Genomic DNA, 19,975 nt, shown 5'->3' on the forward strand with positions numbered 1-19,975 from the left:
TTATTCTGAGCAACATGGCCGCGTTGTGACAAGCAGAAAGTATCTCATAAAAAAGTAAATAATAACCTACATTAAAATAAGATTTATTATATTAAATATTGTTTATAATTTGTTGAATAGCCATGTTTTAGTCTGCTGGTTTTTAGGTTTATACTTTATTTCATCGACAAAGCTAGGCCAATTACCTGTGTAACTTACCTTATGTAAGCGGCTTAAAACATAGTTTATTGGGTGCCTTTTTATTACAGGAAGTGATCAATGGGCCTAGCTGTTTTTATACTTACTATGAATTCTTTTAGCCCTATATTTTTTTTTTCAAGTTTCATGACGTTTTTTCATATTGAAAGAAGCACTGAATGAATGAAAATAAGTTTTAAAAATGATTTGTCGCCAATCATCCATTTTAATTAATTAATAATATTAATACACTACTGTACTGTATACCCTTCTTGGTTTGGTTTCGAGACTTGGAGGCCGCCTATGCTCATTTGTCCCTCCATTGTTTTGTGGGGATTGTAAGGAAAAACTGGCTAATGCATGAAGTAGTGGCTAATATCACTTCTTAATACTGTACTTAAATTCTGGGCTGGACAACTTTACATAACATTAAATAAATTACAGTTGTATTTTTTTCATTTGTTCACAGATTTCCCATATAAAAACACAACATGGACTCATGGTTAGTAATAGTTGGTTTCCTTGTTCATCTTGTTTTCTTCATGTCGATCTTTGACATATACTTCACCTCACCATTGGTGCATGGTATGACACCAAAGGCTACCAACATACCACCACCAGCTGACCGATTGGTACTGATTGTTGCCGATGGACTGAGGGCTGATAAACTATTTAAACGGGAGAGTGATAAGCAATTAACGGCTCCGTTCTTAAGGTATGTTGAGTTGACTTTTCATTTTGTCAGAAATGTTCCATTTAATTGGTGTCTGTCAAGAAGTAGTATTTAAAAATGTATGTAATCTTTCATCAGTTTACACCATGGACCTTTTATAGGTCCATGGTTATTATAATATAGTAAAAACCTACTTTCATTTTTACTTGTGTGTTTTTCTTTGCTTTCTGTAAAAATGCGATTTCTATCCTTTTTTAGCCCCAGTAGCTGTTGCTATTCCAGCATGAAACAGCATAGTTTAAACAAGATATTACAGTACTTTTAGAGACTTAATTAATATCATTGTGGTTGGCTCTAAATAACAGAGACTAATAATAGGTTGATTGATTGATTGAATTTGATTGAATTTATTTGGTTCATACATAAAATACAGGTTATATAGTGCATTTATATTTTGTGCTCTATATTTTTATTATGTTTTTTTGTTATCAATTTTTATAGTGCCCTCTCTTGTTTAGTTTATGCTTTTTTCTCAAGATATTTCATTTTTCCAAGTTGAGACCTCTGATATGATATTTTATTTATTGCATAAAGGTGGCCTATCCAGTTGCAGTAAAGGAATTGATCATTATTGAAGGCCCTCAAATAAACATATGAAATATTCAAAACAAGTTATTCTAATCCTAATGATTTACATCTGTGTTTAATTTTACATTTTATTAAATTTGGAAAATAATCATTATCAACAGAAAAAAAATTGAACTAGAAGGAAGTTGGGGTGTGTCTCACACTAGAGTTCCCACCGAATCTCGACCAGGACATGTAGCTCTCATTGCTGGGTTTTATGAAGATGTTAGTGCCATTGCAAAAGGTAAAATTATTTCTCTTTCAAACAAACAGTTTAGACATATGAAATAGATGTCATAGTCTTTGCATAAAAACAAATCATCTTTTAACTTAGTTCTTTAAAGAAATAATTTCTGAGATTGATGATAATTGTTAATTTGGAAGATTTTTAAGGCGAGGCGTTTTTTTGGGTGAAATATGGTACCATAATCAAATAAATATATATGAAAATTAAAAAAAAAACCAATTAATATCTTGTGATAAAATACAGTAAAAATTATATCAAAATGCTTGAAAAAAATGATAGTGTGTACTTTATATATGTGTTGCGCATATTCAAGGGAGGTGCGGTGCGTTTGTTGAAGGGAGGTGTTTATTTGAATAAATACTGTATATTTTTAAAAACTTGCCGTAATATTAATGTAAAAAGTAAAGGTCGGGTTTTTGCTTTGAAATGTTAACTATATAAGACATACAATAATATATTCTGTAGGCTGGAAAGAAAACCCTGTTGATTTTGATTCAGTCTTTAACCAGAGCTCTTACACCTGGTCATGGGGTAGTCCAGACATCCTGCCAATGTTTGCAAAAGGTGAGTTTTTAAATTATGCAAATCAGAGTTTAAACAACTCAATTTTATAAAATACTGAGGAATTATTTGAAGAGCTCTATAAAAGAAGAAGTAGAAGACCTCCTTTGGGACTCCCTAAGCTACTAACACATGTTCTGTTCACAGAACAAAAGACAGCGCCGTTCAATTGGTATTATTTTTCATTATTTACCCACAAAATGCTATCTTCCTTTCCGTGTAATGGAATAAGAGTAGATGTAGATTACCTGTAAAACAAATAAGAGGAAATATATGTTTTAACACTACAGCTACAGTGAACCCTATTCAGGGTACATCTCTCTGACACATTGTTGGTCGTGAAAATGTTTCGTATATTCTACTGCAGTGAATACAAAAATTTTTATTCTATACACTGTACTGTACCAATTGATCTGTATTTTTAGGAGCAACTGGGGATCATGTTTTTACCAATATGTACCCTGCTGAAAGTGAGGATTTTGCAGGATCAGATGCCTCTAAGCTTGACACTTGGGTATTCGATGAAGTCCAGGTACTGACAAATGTGTTGACCGTTTTGCTTATTTTAGAAAAAATTTTCTAATGCCCATTTGAAATTTGTCTTTGAATGAGTTTATACTTTAATGATTTGCGATTTATGTTTATTTTCTTTTAAAATTATGTTTCTGGTATGGTAATGCTGGTAAATTGTTTTTTTTTTACATTTTTTGACATTTTACATTTCAAAACCAGTCATCATTGATTTAACCTGGACATTTCTGGTAACAAGCTGAATTTTTTCAAGATTACTCTAGGAATTACATGTCAGTATCTATAGTATACAATGCTTTCCTTCATATAGAATGTGTCTCTCTTTTAACAGAAGTTTTTAAATGAATCCAAAAACGACGAGAACATGCACAAGAAGTTGACTTCAACAAAAGTAGTGTTGTTTCTGCATCTTCTTGGTATTGATACAAATGGGCATGGTAACAAGCCATACTCTAAGGAGTACCTGGAGAATATCCAGGTGGTTGATACAGGTGTTCAACAGCTGGAACAGCAGGTTGAGGAATACTTTGACAATGATGGCAAGACAGCGTATGTGCTTACAGCTGATCATGGAATGACTGATTGGGGTAAACCTTGATTTATTTACAAATTTTTACCTAAATATTGTAGTGATATGCCCAAATATGGTAGTGAATATGACATCATCATGTTCATATTTGTGCACATCACATTGTTTTTGTCGCATAAAGTTTGATAGTGTAGTAAGAGCTTTAGATTCAAAACAGCATAGAGAACAACTACAAAATGTATTGACATGCATTAAGCAATGGCTAACTGTGAATAATTTATACAATAAGCAATTTATCCAATATCTTTGTACCTGATACATTAAAATTGTATTTTCCCTCTCAGATTTAGTATTAGGGAGCTTTTGATTTGCGACTACGAACCTAGGTCAGGTCAATCGATGTGTCGTCGGTCGGCGTCTGGACCTTAAAACCTTCAAACTTGTGTCAAGGCCAGGAGCGAAGACATGCGTCCCAATATTCCCACATGCGCATAATGAACTAACTGACATAGTTTGATCGTCGATTATCAGTCGTCACAAAGCGACAGCTCTCTATTTTGGTACTTAGTATATACAGTACCCATCAAATTCAATTCATGCACCCTCTACAGTTTTAGTGTTACATGCATATGCAGTCAACTATCCCAATACCATACTTCGGGTTGGCCAAATATGTCTGGTATTTGGAATGTGTTTGTAATGGTGAAAATCAATTTGAGACTGTTTTGAAAAAGAAAAGTCCGGTATTTGGAGAGTTTCCGATTTTCAGAGAGTCCGGTATTGGGAGAGTTGACTGTACCATAGAACAATGAAAGGATTAATGTGACTAAATTTTAATGTTGCATTCTTTAGGGTCACATGGTGCAGGTCATCCAGATGAGACATTGACCCCACTTGTTGCCTGGGGTGCTGGAATCAACAAAGCTAGACCAGGCAATAAAAAGGACTTCCAGGACAATTTCATTGAAGGTAATCTTTCAGTGTTTTTGTTTTTTACTATAAAAATCAACATTTATTATTTTATAATATCATTTTATTTTAGTTACATTTTAGTTTTCATTGAATAATATTGATATTTTTATATAAAAAATAAATTAAATGAGAATGTTTAAACAAAAGATTTCCATATGTAAACAAACAGGAATCACTTGTCAAGTCCAAATGTTCTATGACTTTATTATACTTTATAGATGACATTATAACACACCTAAATAAATTGTTGACATTTGATTGGATGATTGTGGGTCACATGGAATTGAATAGACTGTATTCTATTAAACTCTGATGTCAGTGTATATTCTTGTTGTGTCTACACAGTGAAAAAAACCTTGTAGTGTCTGTAAGTGTTTGCCCCATTGCACTCATAAACATGTATTTATTTGTATACCTACAGTGCCTTGTAATAACAATAATGATCAATTATGCTTTTTTATCCATACCAAATAAAAGGCAATTTTCCCATATTTGTTTGTATTTCTTTGTAAAAGCGAACTCATTTATACTCAACAGAATGGAAGATTGAGAACCGACGCTGTGATGTTAACCAAGCTGATATAGCGACTCTTATGGCATCCCTGATTGGTATAGCATATCCCATGAACTCAGTCGGTGTCCTACCCATTGGCTACCTTAACATCAGTGAAGAATATAAAGCCAAAAGCTTGTTGACAAATGCTAAGCAAATCTTAGCTCAATATCAGGTAAAACATTCATTTCTGATGATGATGATGAAGTTTGGTAATGGCCTTCTACTTTCAAAACTGTTTTGTGGTCTAAAGGTCTGTCTACACTATCAAACTATTTTGACAAAAAAAGTGTGATGTGCCCAAATATGGTAGTGATATGACATCACCATGTCCATATATGGGCACATCACATTTTTTAGTGTAGACAGAGCTTTAAACGTTTTAGTTCAGTTTTCTTGATAGTTGGATGCTCTGGTGTTTTTAACTGTACATTGTTTGCAGAATTTGACAGCCTTTGTATAGTTTTTTTTTGAATGAATAAATATACATGAATATGTTTTTCAACAGACAGCAGATTTAAATATTATGTAAATGAAGCTAAACAATTTGTTCTGCACACTTTGAGAATTCTCTCATATTTCAGTTTTTTATTTTATCTGAAGGTTAAAGAAAACCATATGCGTGACACAACCCTAACTGTGTTCTTTAAACCATTCCATTTTCTTACTGACAAACATCAGAAGTCGAAGGTTAAAGAAATTGAGAGGTACATCTTGCAAAAGCAATATGATCTTTCAGTAAGTATAAATAGCAAATATTATAGATTCTAAATTATACTAAAATAGATTTATAAATGAGGGCGTGTGGCTCACTGTGTTGCACGCTGGATTACCGATCATGAGATTGTGGTTCGAATCGAACTCTCGCCACATTGCTTATATCCTTAGGCAAGACACTTATATTAGCCTCTCTTCACCCAGGTGTATAAAATGGGTACCCGGTTAGATGAATACACAACTTTGTGCTAATTAATAGCTACATTGTGGGAGTATTCAGTATGTTTCCATATGTGTTAGATCCAAAAAATGATCGGGGTAATAATGCTATGTGAAGCACCTTTGAGCATAATTGTCTCTACTCCACCTAAGCGCTGTCTACACTATCAAACTTCTTATGACAAAAAAACGTGATGTGCCCATATACAGTATGGACATGATGATGTCATATCACTACCATATTTTGGACACAGTTTTTTTGTCAAACTAGTTTGATAGTGTACCCCCAGCTTTAAATTGATCTGCAAACTTTACCCTCTACTAAATGTTTATTTTTTCTGCAAAAGTTTAAACAAGGAAAGTGATATTTTTTAATATATATTTGTGAGTAAATCGGTTTTATCATTTTCATATTCGAATTAATTTTTTAGATGAAAGCCTCAATGGAATTGATTAAAGAATGTCTTGATGGGCTGAATTACTACCAGACTTATAACAGGTTCTTTCTAGGGTATGTTAAAGTATTGTCATAATCATTGAGATACTATAACGGCTAGAGAGTGAACTATGTGAGATTGAAGTTAAGACTGCTGTATCTGTTCAAAATATTTAGGACCTAAAAATGACCTAAAATATTACATTTATTTATTTTTGTATTTTATTTGATGTCTTTAGGCACATGTGGCCAAGAATTATCAATAGTAAATTAATCCATGTCCTATCAGATAGGTGGTAATCACAGGGGTCGTTTTTTAAACCAGTTCACCGGGGTAAACTTCAAAGTGCGCACTGTCAAACTGTGTACACAGGAACTACATTTTATAGTGTATTGGTGTATCTGATTGGTTGATTTAAGTCAGCCATATTTCGTGTTAATGTCATATTTGAGCCTAATGTTGAATTGCTCGAGATACAATTTATATGTTTTAAATCTGTTGTTTTTATTATATTTTAGGGCTAGCATAGCTTGTGGATACATTGGCTGGATGCTTTACATCTTTCAGCATCTTCTACGTAACCATACTAGCATCACTGTCAGTAGGCCTTCCAGCCCTACACGAGTGCTGTCGCAACAAGCTCTGGATCTGTTCTTCGCAGGCCTAGCTATTACCATAGCCATTCTGCTCTACTGTCAACATTCTCCTATTGTTTACTATGTGTATGTCTGTCTTCCACTACCTTTGTGGTATCAAGTTCTTAAAAGGTACTGTATCTCAATTTTTTTACTGTAGTATCATAGACAGATTCCGTGATACAGTAACACATTGTACAGCATGTGATACCTGTATCATAAGAACCATGTCATATGTGATGATGCATTAAAAAAATTATTCCATAATACAGAATTTACATGTGACACACATGTTTATACAGATCTTGCCTATGATACTGAACTATTACAATGTTTTGTAAATACATTACCGAGAACCAAAGGATATTGTCATTTAATACATTGAACTATAAAACTTTAATTTGTTTGGGAACACTATTGGGCAATATTTTTCATAGTAGATGTATATGATAAAGAAATGATGTCAATATTATCAACATTTTATCAATATATGAGTTTTTATTTAAATATAAATTATTATTTTTTTTAGAGTTGACATATTGAAACAGATGTTTCAGTACATTAAATCCAATAATATGCAATTACAAATTATATGTTATATTGTAATTGCAATTGGGGCTTTGGAAGTGTTGGTGTTGAGTCTGTTTTATCGTGAAGTCATCTCCTTAGGCTTAGTAAGCCTAGCCGTCTGGGCACTATTGTCTTCGGATGTTCTACAAAAGAAAGTAAGTCTGATATACTGTAGCTAGGTGGTTAAGATGCTTGGGTAAAATTTTGTCCAGATTTTTTCTCTTGATAAAAACAACTCCACTTTAAAAAAACAATTCAAAGAATTTGTTTATGTAGGAAATCTTGTATGTACGTTTGTCTTGAATGGATTGTCACCTGTATAGGATATACAAGTGGGTTGTGCATGGTTTTTTTAAACTAGACAAGAGGACCAGTAAAATTACATTTTTACTGGTCCTCCACTCCATTTACTGGTCCTCCACTCCATTTACTGGTCCTCCACTCTATTTAATGGTCCTCCACTCCATTTACTGGTCCTCCACTCCATTTACTGGTTCTCCACTCCATTTACTGGTCCTCCAGTCCATTTACTGGTCCTCCACTCCATTTACTGGTCTTCCACTCTATTTACTGGTCCTCCACTCCATTTACTGGTCCTCCACTCCATTTACGTGTTCTCCACTCCATTTACTGGTCCTCCACTCCATTTACTGGTCCTCCACTCTATTTACTGGTCCTCCACTCCATTTACTGGTTCTCCACTCCATTTACTGGTTCTCCACTCTATTTACTGGTCCTCCACTCCATTTACTGGTCTTCCACTCTATTTACTGGTCCTCCACTCCATTTACTAATTCTCCACTCCATTTACTGGTCCTCCACTCCATTTACTGGTCACAGAATATGGGTATAATAGGGAGGCCTTCAATTAACTAAAAATCAGGTACTAATTTGTTTTTGACATGTTGTACTCCTGATATGTACTTTTTAACAGGTATTGTTAGGATGGATTATGTCATGTCTAATTTTAGCAATATTTCCCATGATGCCTGTTGTTGGCAGAGAGCCAAATCTTCAACTTGTGTAAGTGTTCTTTGCTTTTTTTTATAAATGATTAAAACTGATAATATGACAATAGAATAATAATTCATACATTGTATAAAGTACAAACAAGTTAGGAACCATACAATATATTGATTTCAGATCCATTCAGAAATTGAACTTCTATTTTAATCTAAATTTAATTTTTCTTGCTTGTAGATTCCAGCGATATATATTAAATGTATGATTATTGATATGCACTTTAATTACTGATTAAATAATATTGGTTAATTAATTTTAAAAATATGGCTGCATGTAAGTGTCTATTGTATTTGTAACATGTGTTTAAATTGCATTTTAAATTATCATTTTAAAAACTATCTACAATAAAACAATTTATAAACATATGTTAATTTATGTTTTTTTTTTGGCCTGTTTTCTATTCATTAAAAAAGAAAAACTATCCACAATAAAAAGATGTGTAAGCATGTTAATTTATGTATCTTTCAGGTCTTTGGCCAGTTTTCTATGCATAAGTGTATTCATCATCGCTAGTATACTTAAATCCAGGTATTTGTTCATCTCTGGCATTTCAACTATCAAAATAGTGCAATTTGTTATACTCTGCCTTGCAATATTCATCGTCCATTCAACAAGTAGAAATATACAAGCGAAGGAAGGACTTCCCGTAATTAATCAAGTCCTCAGTTGGATGATTTTATTGTTGTCTTTCGTGCTGCCGCTTTTAACCTCTGACCTCATAGTTGAAAGGTTATTCAGCATAGCATCTGCATTTGTTTCTGTATATTTGCTGATGACTACAGCGTATCCTTTTGATATATTTTACTAGAAAAGATATATGCATTTTCAAATGTAGTTTAAAACCTTCCCAATACCTTTGCAGTCATTTTGATGCCCCATGTAGATTGGATGACGTGTGCAATTACAAGTATGTATATAATAACAAAAACACTCTAGTATAAATCCTGTTTTGGGACACCCCTATTCAAGAATACACCCCTATTCAAGAATACACCCCTATTCAAGAATACACCCCTATTCAAGAATACACCCCTATTCAAGAATACACCCCTATTCAAGAATACACCCCTATTCAAGAATACACCCCTATTCAAGAATACACCCCTATTCAAGAATACACCCCTATTCAAGAATACACCCCTATTCAAGAATACACCCCTATTCAAGAATACACCCCTATTCAAGAATACACCCCTATTCAAGAATACACCCCTATTCAAGAATACACCCCTATTCAAGAATACACCCCTATTCAAGAATACACCCCTATTCAAGAATACACCCCTATTCAAGAATACACCCCTATTCAAGAATACACCCCTATTCAAGAATACACCCCTATTCAAGAATACACCCCTATTCAAGAATACACCCCTATTCAAGAATACACCCCTATTCAAGAATACACCCCTATTCAAGAATACACCCCTATTCAAGAATACACCCCTATTCAAGAATACACCCCTATTCAAGAATACACCCCTATTCAAGAATACACCCCTATTCAAGAATACACCCCTATTCAAGAATACACCCCTATTCAAGAATACACCCCTATTCAAGAATACACCCCTATTCAAGAATACACCCCTATTCAAGAATACACCCCTATTCAAGAATACACCCCTATTCAAGAATACACCCCTATTCAAGAATACACCCCTATTCAAGAATACACCCCTATTCAAGAATACACCCCTATTCAAGAATACACCCCTATTCAAGAATACACCCCTATTCAAGAATACACCCCTATTCAAGAATACACCCCTATTCAAGAATACACCCCTATTCAAGAATACACCCCTATTCAAGAATACACCCCTATTCAAGAATACACCCCTATTCAAGAATACACCCCTATTCAAGAATACACCCCTATTCAAGAATACACCCCTATTCAAGAATACACCCCTATTCAAGAATACACCCCTATTCAAGAATACACCTCTATTCAAGAATACACCCCTATTCAAGAATACACCCCTATTCAAAAATACACCCCTATTCAAGAATACACCCCTATTCAAGAATACACCCCTATTCAGGGGGACACTTCAAGAGGAAACCCCTATTCAGAGGGACAATCCTATTCAGGGGACACCCCTATTAAGAGAACACTTCCCGACAAACAAGCAAGAAGCAACATATTACAATTATTTAACTTTCTTGTATATAAGGTTTTATTGTAACTGTTTGTATTGTATGGAGTGAGTGCAGTTCTTTACTTCTCATTCCTGGTTATTTTTCATTGATCACCGAATAAATATTATTATTATTATTATAACAATACTCCTATTATGATTACACTTTGTTGGGTTCCGGATGTGTCCTCTTAATAGGGTTCTAGTGACATATTTAAAATATATTTTACCCACAAAGTTAAGTTTGATTTTCATGTGATGAAAGTTTTTAATTTACTATATATTTTGAAATTAATATGTACAATAAGAATAGTACTGTATATTGATGATAGATTATCCTTTACAAATACCAACAGACATGAGGGTTTATTTTGCCTTGCACTGTGCTTCACTCTTTTTTCATGGCTTCTTGTGGAACTGGAGCTATGTGGGTCATCCAACAAGGTTTTTATTATTTTAATTTTGTTAACGATGTAAATGACAAACAGGAGCACTTATATTTATAGATAATGTATTAAACATGACAAAATGAGTGGATTTAGAGATATTCATGTTGACCCTGGTTCCCCCCTCCTTTTCGGAGGATTCTTATCGGTCAAGCAATTGTCCATCTTAACTGATATAAAAATGTGAATTTCCTGAAGAAGCCAACAACACTGCATAGTTTTGAGCCGTTGCTGCCTGCTGCTGATACCTTACCATTAGAAATTTTATAGTATTGTTTTTTAGTTTTAGTTAACTCATCTCTCTTTAGAATTATAAAGTCTCTCCTTTAGTTGATTCCTATAGGTTTAAAATAGCCTCCTTGCTAGACCACCAATCTTAAAGATGTATTGTCCCCCAAAAACCTGAAAGACTTCGAATAGGCCATTTTACAGTTTTAATAAAGTTATTCACTTCTGTAGAAAAAAAAAATCCAAAAAATTATTTCACAACATAAAAATACAAAAGAAATTCTAACCAAAAAGCAATTGTCTGACAGACAATGGAGGTGTATTTTGCTCTAAATTACATTTTTTTCCGATCCAGTTTTTTTAATAACTATTATGTAACATTAAAATGTAGACATTTTTTTAGAAAATAATATTCATGTTTTATAATTCCTTTATTTTGTTTTCTTTTTAGCTGTGTCATCTTCAGTTTGAAAGACGAAAGCTTCTTGACGATGGTCCGTCTCGGCATTTATCGCTCAGTGATATACGTGTTGGTTACTTCTTCATCTTTTTTCTGCTTACTGCTTATTTTGGAACTGGAAATATAGCAAGTATCAACAGGTAACAGATAAACAGTATACATATAGTGTATTTCAGATTCTATATTTGATTCATTTCAATACCACATTAAAAAAATTTCCCTAACTTTCAGTGCTGTGACAATATTGGTTCCATATCGGATCTTATAGGAATAATCGGTAATACAGCATCTCATGTGTATCACATGTTGTGCCTGTCTCATGTAAGGTTTAGAGTTACATATGGTCTATGGTCCTCACTGAGGACAAAATATTAAATATTAATATTATTAATATTAATATTAATATTAATACAAAATGATACTAGGCGATACATGTGAAACATATGGAATGCTGTATTATCAAATATTCCTATGATACTGGAAAAATATATAGATACAATACCGAGAATCGGGTGTAAAAAATAGTCGAGAACAATGTTTAGATGATCCTATTCCTATCAAAGTTAAGTACTTGGTTGGTTTAATTCAAATGTTATATTTTAATGTGTGAGCCTCTTCTGAAACATATCAGAGATATATCGGAATTACATCAGTTTTGTCAGAATTAACGACACACAGGTATAAGAGAGTTGACCAATCAAACGAGAATTTACTCGTTTTGTTAGCTGTCCTCACGTTTGAGAACATCAGGCCATCATTGACTGTTCACATTTGCGTGAGAGAAACCAACAATTTATGTGCTTCATATATTTTATTATTTCATTTTACTTTTTAGAAAAATATAATGATTTGGATCATCTTAAGTCTATTGTATGCATGATTAAGTCTAACGTGTTTGAACAAAGTTATGGATTGCTCTAAAAATCCCCAGAGGTGCATTCACACCTGAGTGTCCCTAATATTCTGAATGTCTCCATCTCATGGTTTTTATTTATGATTCACATCACATCCATATTGAACTGTCTTTTGACCACATAAAGCAGTATAGTGTCTTTGATGACGTCAACAAATTAGGCTACCATTAAATATTGCAATTCAAGAACCACTCAGGTAGGATGTGGCCAAACAGGTTATGCTGTCTAGGTATTTAACTTTACACAAGGGAGGATGTGATTGTTTTTTTATGTCTAGGCAAACAATTTTTTTTATAGATATTCTTAACATATCCGATTTTTCATACCATTTCACTAGGCCATCGTAGGCCCTTCTGCACTTCCTCAAAATGATGTAAATTAAATACCTCGATAATATAGTAATGAGAAGATTTTCTTATAAAAGTTTTCTTTTACTTAAGTATACATAATTTAGAATTTTCCAAAAAAAAAAGAAGAATCAAGTAAGAAAAAAAGGGAAACAGAAAATGTCATAATACCTTTTTGATCGACCAATATTTAGAATAATAATATTAGAAACATTTAAATGTTTTTACTCCTTACAATAAAAACATGGTGTAATTTTAGGTTCATCTACTAAAGCTTGGTTCCCACTAGGTCGCAGCGCAAACAAGTTGAACAATGATAAACGACAGTTCCAATTAATTATTAAAAAGTCAACATAATGTTCTTTAATCCCTTGTTATTATCAACAGCCTAGACATTTTACAATATTTTGACTAAAAAGAAAAATGATATAATTCAGGGTTGAAAAAACAGTATGTACTGGGAAGGCCTAATATACCAGTATATTGTACTGTAAATAGACCATCTACAGTATACTGTATAGAACCCATCCTTTCTCGTCTAATGTGCCGCCATTTCAATTGAATTATGTGGTTTATACTAAACACACAGTATTTCAGATAAGAGATTAAATAAATACATTTTTTCGTTCACACACAAAAGTCCATTATCATGAGCAAATATTTGAACTGCTTTTAACATCAACAAACATAAACTTTTATCATGCAGATTTCCTTTTCAGTATTACCATTAACTAAATATTAATATTTAGCCTTTTCTGAGAAGTAGTAAGGGTATCATTCACAGTTATCCTGAAATACATACCATGTCTTACTGTTCTGTTGCTAAGTATCTGTAGCTGACCGTAAGTCAGCACTTCTACTTCTAAGAGTTAGACTTTATATTGCAATTGGCTTTACTCCAAAGCTCTGTCTATCAAACTAGTTTGAATGACAAACAAGTGTGGTGTGCTGAAATATGGTAGTGATATGACATCATCATGTCCATATATAGGCACATCAAATTTTTTTTTGTCACAAAGTTTGGTATAGATAGAGCTTTAGCCTACCATTGAAAGAAGTATAAAGCTAAGGTTTAATACCACAGTAATACATTTGTTTCCCATAATGTACTTCTAATGCAATATGAAAGAATGAAGTTACAGTCATGAAATAATGTTAATGTTTATAATAATTATGTAATAATGCTTCAGTAGGCCTAATGCAATAATATTGGAGTAATGCAATATTTGTTCAGTAATTCAATATTTGTGATGACCGTACATAATATAATGCAGTCATTTTGCAATTAATGCTTTATATAATAATATCGCAGTACTGGAAAATTGCATTAATGTTGACTAATATTGCATAATGTATTAAATTAAAATTAATTTTATAATAGTTTGTCCATCCTGTAATTGGCGAGTTGCTCACTGATAGATGCATATAAAATAAAAAAAAAAAAATGATAGAGTAATTTAATGGTGTAGTAATTATGGAGTACTATTGTGTGGTTAAATACTGTTGCACATGTAATATTGTTGCAGTATAGTGTAATGTAATCTTTTTTTCTTTACAGTTTTGATCCAACGTCCGTATACTGTTTTCTCACCGTCTTCAATCCGTTTGTTATGGGGATGCTGTTGCTATGGAAGGTATATAGTAATTTCTTGCATCAATTCATATGTTTGTACAACGCAACTCAATGATATAAGGCATAACGTAAGTGAATTGGCCAATCAAAATCAACAGTTCGGATGATCCATCTCGTTGTGATATGTTAAATCGCTTGCGTTACGATTCCCTTCTTGCGTTGCGTCCTAGTGGGAATCAAGCTTTAATAATATGTACTTCAAAGTGGTTGTCTACAGGTAATGTTGTCCATACAATCTATAGTGGGAACCAAGCTTTAATAATACGTATGTGTGATACGTACATGTTTGTCAATACAATCCATAGTTTAACAAATGACCTACTTTTCGATAAAAAAAAATTAAATTCAACCATCAAAAGAATAAATTTTTCTAGAATCGGACAATTACAACCTGTCCTTCAGTATCAGACCATGTCCCATGCGAACCCTGAATTTCTATCGCATACGCTTTATGTCACGATTGAGTTAAGATAAGCGTTGTGAAATTGCCTTATCATGGCTGGTGCGATGTTGTCAACACCATTTCCAAGATGATTCATGTCCATGCGGTTAGTTTTCAGTCCTTACGGAAAGATTCTTTAAGATGTGTGGTGACACGATCGCAGGTGACAGTGAATTTTCAGGCAAACAAAATTGAAATACTTTGTTTTTGATGGTTGTACTTTATTGGCAATACATACTGTTAGAACAAAACCCAATTGGTAATTCGTCTGCTTACTTTCCAGTAATAGATAAAAATATGTACTGACATACTGTATATTCAATTTGATAAAATGTCAAGCTGATTTTAGTGGTCATTTCTACCCCAGGTGTAACCTTTCACAGTAAATTTACATTTATATAACACAGCATATTACTTCACAGTAAGCCAAGTTCTTTCATCACTTTCTCGGAAATAATTGATGAGTTGTAGTTAATATTTAACCACAGTTTGTCATCTTTCATTAATTGAAAATAGAGACTGACAGCATTTACATTTGTTGTTAAATTATAAGATTTGCTTTTTTGCAAGTCATTCTAATGAGGTCATTGATGTGTTTAAATATTAGGTGCACCATTGAGTTTTAGGGTATGTTCAGATCCATGGAGTTATGCTTTCGTATCGCAAGCAATGTCGTATTATAATTGGCGTCTTAACAGAAAAGGGTTCAGATTTGCCTAACTAACGCTTTCGTTTCAAACTGAAGTGTCACCATTGGGGGCGAAAATCTGGTATGCAGGAGTAAATTTGATTGGTTAGAGGTCAAAATCACTGGTGTTCACTAATCTTGTACCTTGAGCTGTCGTACAAGGTGGCTTCCACTAATCTTTAAAAACTGCTACATAAAACACTGAAAAAAAAACTCCACAAAAACCCACAACACCTATCTATATTGCATTCCAATCCCGCAGAATAAAAAAAAATTAAATTCATTATTACAGATTGCTCTGTTATTTGTGCTAGTAACTTGCACATTCCAAGCCATCCATCTGGTGCGGTCAGTTCCAATGTCCAGTCTGTTCCTGCTGGTTCTACTCATGTCAGATGCCATGGCGTTACATTTCTTCTTCCTTGTTAGAGATACAGGTAGCTGGCTTGAGATTGGCACTAGGTAAGTTCAGATTTTGGTATTGATTAAAGTAGTCACATGCAGAATATATAATTTAGTTTATAATACTCTTGTACATACAGTTCCCATTCATTCATTCATTTGTGTACTCATTGATGCACTCATCGATATACTAATTTTTTCATTTATGCACTCATTCATATATTCATTTTTCATTCATTTATGCACTCATTCATATATTCATTTTTCATTCATTTATGCACTCATTCATATATTCATTTTTCATTCATTTATGCACTCATTCATATATTCATTTTTTATTCATTTATGCACTCATTCATTCATTTATGTATACAGTCATTATGTACTCATTCATTCATTTATTCATTCATTTACTCATTCATGAACTCATATATTCATTCTTGCACTCATTGATTCATGCATTCATTCATGCACTCATTCATATACTCATTCGTTAAATACTTATTCATTCATTAATGCACTTGTTCATGAACTCATTCATATACTCATTTTTGTACTTATTCATTCATAAATACAATCATTCATGTACTCGTTCGTGTACTTATTCATTCAATTATACAATCATTCATATACTCATTCATTTACTTATTTATTGATTAATGCACTCATTCATGTACTCATTCGTGTACTCCTTTATTCAATTATACAATCATTCATATACTCATTCATTTACTTATTTATTTACTTATTTATTCATTCATTAATGCACTCATTCATTTACCCATTCGTGTACTCATTCATTGATTTATACACTCATTCATTGATTCAGTAATTCAATTATGCACTCATTCATATACTTATTTACTCATTCACTAGTTCATTTATACACTCTTACTCATTTCATTTTTGTACTCACTCATTTTCTCATTAATCCTTCATTTATTTACAGAATATTGTAGTTATTACATCTGTAATAAAGCAATGTATTTTATTAACTAAACTAATAATATCAAACTAATAGTGCTAAATCAAGTTGTAACCATTCTAGTTCTTTTTTTTGTAATCACTAAACTCTCTTTTTTTTTACAGCATCAGCCACTACGTCATCGTAATGACTATGATTCTATTTGTCCTACTGCTTATGCTAGTATCGCAAATATTCATAGCGCCACCTATCACTCTGGTTCGATCGATGAGAAAGTTTCATAGGCAGTAATGAGGTATCAAAGATGTGCTATTTGTGTGTTTTCACTTTTATATCGTTTTCATACTAACAGCTAATACAATTTAATTAGAAATCATATCAAAATTATTGTACTGCAGTTACTGCAGTAACTGCATTTTTTACTGCAATATTGTATTGTTTCAATGTATATGTTTGGGGTAGTCACTACAAGTCACTTGGTGCTAGATAATTGCATATAGGAAAGTTTGTAGTAGTATTACTACAACTACAGTAGGCCTACAGTATAGTAATTTTGACATGGTCCCTTACAATTCTAACAATTTTTGTATATTTTTTGTTTGTCTTTTGTGGCGTTAACCGCTATTTTATTCATTTCATCTTCAACAGATTAATACAATTATTGAATACTTCTGTGATAAGCATAATAATAATAATAACTATTTCATTGTTATTCTTACTTTTGTTTGGTTTATATATTACAACTGAGGACTAGTGCTGTTCCGCCGTACCACGCCGAGAATGTTAAAGAGTCGCTATCCAATCGAGTTCGAACAATACCATGAAAGCCCCAGTGGTCTAATGGTTAGGATATCTGCATATCAAGCAGGCGGTCCGAGTTCGAGTCTCGGTTGGGGCGACTTTTTCTCATTCTCACAGATTTCCTCATCTTTATCGTTTCAAATTAATTAATTAAATTTCAGTATATTACCGGGCGGTTTATAATTAATGTTCTTTGCCTGATTTGTTTATATATATATAAGTATCTCTTCAGAGATCCCGCCTCGTGAATAAAAATACTGTAAGATGAGGGCGTATTAATTTGATCTCTGATGCGCGTGCGTACAACTGAGGACTAGTGCTGTTCCGCCGTACCACGCCGAGAGTGTTAAAGAGTCGCTATCCAATCGAGTTCGAACAATACCATGAAAGCCCCAGTGGTCTAATGGTTAGGATATCTGCATATCAAGCAGGCGGTCCGAGTTCGAGTCTCGGTTGGGGCGACTTTTTCTCATTCTCACAGATTTCCTCATCTTTATCGTTTCAAATTAATTAATTAAATTTCAGTATATTACCGGGCGGTTTATAATTAATGTTCTTTGCCTGATTTGTTTATATATATATAAGTATCTCTTTGGAGATCCCGCCTCGTGAATAAAAATACTGTAAGATGAGGGCGTATTAATTTGATCTCTGATGCGCTTGCATACAACTGAGGACTAGTGCTGTTCCGCCGTACCACGCCGAGAATGTTAAAGAATCGCTATCCAATCGAGTTTGAACAATACCATGAAAGCCCCAGTGGTCTAATGGTTAGGACATCTGCATATCAAGCAGGCGGTCCGAGTTCGAGTCTCGGTTGGGGCGACTTTTTCTCATTCTCACAGATTTCCTCATCTTTATCGTTTCAAATTATTTAATTAAATTTCAGTATATTACCGGGCGGTTTAGAATTAATGTTCTTTGCCTGATTTGTTTATATATATAGGCCTATATATATTTACATTATGTTATTTTATCAATGTTACTGTTCTTAGAATCAGAACATTAATATTTCTTTTCTGTTATCCACTTTTTTTCATAATTTTCTAATATTTTTTTTTTTATAATAATTCTCAACTTCTAAAATTGTAAATACTTAACAAATAAATAGGCTACAATTTTTGTATAGTTACAAGTAAAACTTTTCTGCCAATTTCAGGCATGAAAATAAAAGTTGCTTGTTTTCATTTAGTAACCAAGAAATGGGTCACTTGTGTGCTTATCTTTTGAGATGACTTTCTAAAAATGTTTTAAACTAATGTTAATTAGCGGTTGAGTACTATTTGTGAAATTATGCCAAAGAGTTTTTTTTTTCAAATAATAAAAAATGAATAATAGAAAACACTTGAAAGCACAGATAAGACAATATGACACACGATAACAGTTTTGTTTTAAAAGTCACAGATAACTTTTAATTGGAATTTGTTACTAAACTATTTAATACCTTATTTAAAGACAGATAAATATAGAGGCATGAGTATTTTCACAAGTTTGGTTCTATAATAATTATTGTTATTAATATCATCCAAATCTCAAAATGGATTTTAAATTTTAGTCAGCAAATCAGGCCAAACTATTCTATGATGTTTTGTTTGTTCGTGTAAAGCTCTGTGTTCATTGTAAAACTAGTTTGACAAAAAAAGTTGCTCACAAATAAGGTAGTGATATGACGTTATCGTGTCAATATATGGGTTTCTTCTGCATGTACACAATGGCTGAAACACCAACAGACACCTACCTCGTCATCATCGAACTTCGCAAAAGAAGTTCTAAGCGACACTGGTGGTAACATATTGCTAATGTGCTGTGAGGCAGCAAGATATACAAACATATATTCATGTCAAGTACAAGTACTGTATGATATAATAAAACTAACACAAAAACATTCAAGTGCAACTTTACATAGATTTTTGTAATAGTCTTATACAATAGAAAAGTACTACAGTAAGTACCTTTAAGTTTTTATTTATTCATACTGTAATTTTTAAGAGCCTATTTTTCTTCTGTATTTGATTATTATTTTTGATATAAAATACATAAATATGTTTATTTTAGAAATAAATCTTTTATTTCG

The 19,975-nt window shown here is 32.8% G+C and overlaps 1 protein-coding gene across 1 annotated transcript; it reads left to right on the forward strand.

The window, feature by feature from the left end:
• Positions 1 to 12: 12 nt before the first annotated feature.
• Positions 13 to 17,619, forward strand: LOC140057483 (GPI ethanolamine phosphate transferase 1-like). Its single transcript, XM_072103154.1, has 19 exons — positions 13 to 54; positions 647 to 892; positions 1,600 to 1,721; positions 2,190 to 2,288; positions 2,711 to 2,817; positions 3,148 to 3,403; positions 4,198 to 4,314; positions 4,855 to 5,045; positions 5,474 to 5,608; positions 6,238 to 6,317; positions 6,762 to 7,010; positions 7,408 to 7,603; positions 8,383 to 8,471; positions 8,940 to 9,254; positions 10,972 to 11,059; positions 11,741 to 11,889; positions 14,569 to 14,644; positions 16,066 to 16,235; positions 17,265 to 17,619. Exons 2-19 carry the CDS (start codon positions 669 to 671, stop codon positions 17,389 to 17,391), a joined length of 2,790 nt encoding a protein of 929 aa, XP_071959255.1. The 5' UTR covers positions 13 to 54; positions 647 to 668; the 3' UTR covers positions 17,392 to 17,619.
• Positions 17,620 to 19,975: the final 2,356 nt, after the last annotated feature.

This window comes from Antedon mediterranea, chromosome 8 (genome assembly GCF_964355755.1).
Source record: "Antedon mediterranea chromosome 8, ecAntMedi1.1, whole genome shotgun sequence".
NCBI classification, from domain to species: Eukaryota; Metazoa; Echinodermata; class Crinoidea; order Comatulida; family Antedonidae; genus Antedon; species Antedon mediterranea.

Excerpts from the sequence above, each read along its gene's own strand:
- LOC140057483 (XM_072103154.1), top strand. The coding sequence starts at position 669 with ATGGACTCATGGTTAGTAATAGTTGGTTTCCTTGTTCATCTTGTTTTC. Across the intron at positions 893-1,599 it reads TTAACGGCTCCGTTCTTAAG|AAAAAAAATTGAACTAGAAG; the intron begins GTATGTTGAGTT and ends CATTATCAACAG. Across the intron at positions 14,645-16,065 it reads GGATGCTGTTGCTATGGAAG|ATTGCTCTGTTATTTGTGCT; the intron begins GTATATAGTAAT and ends TCATTATTACAG.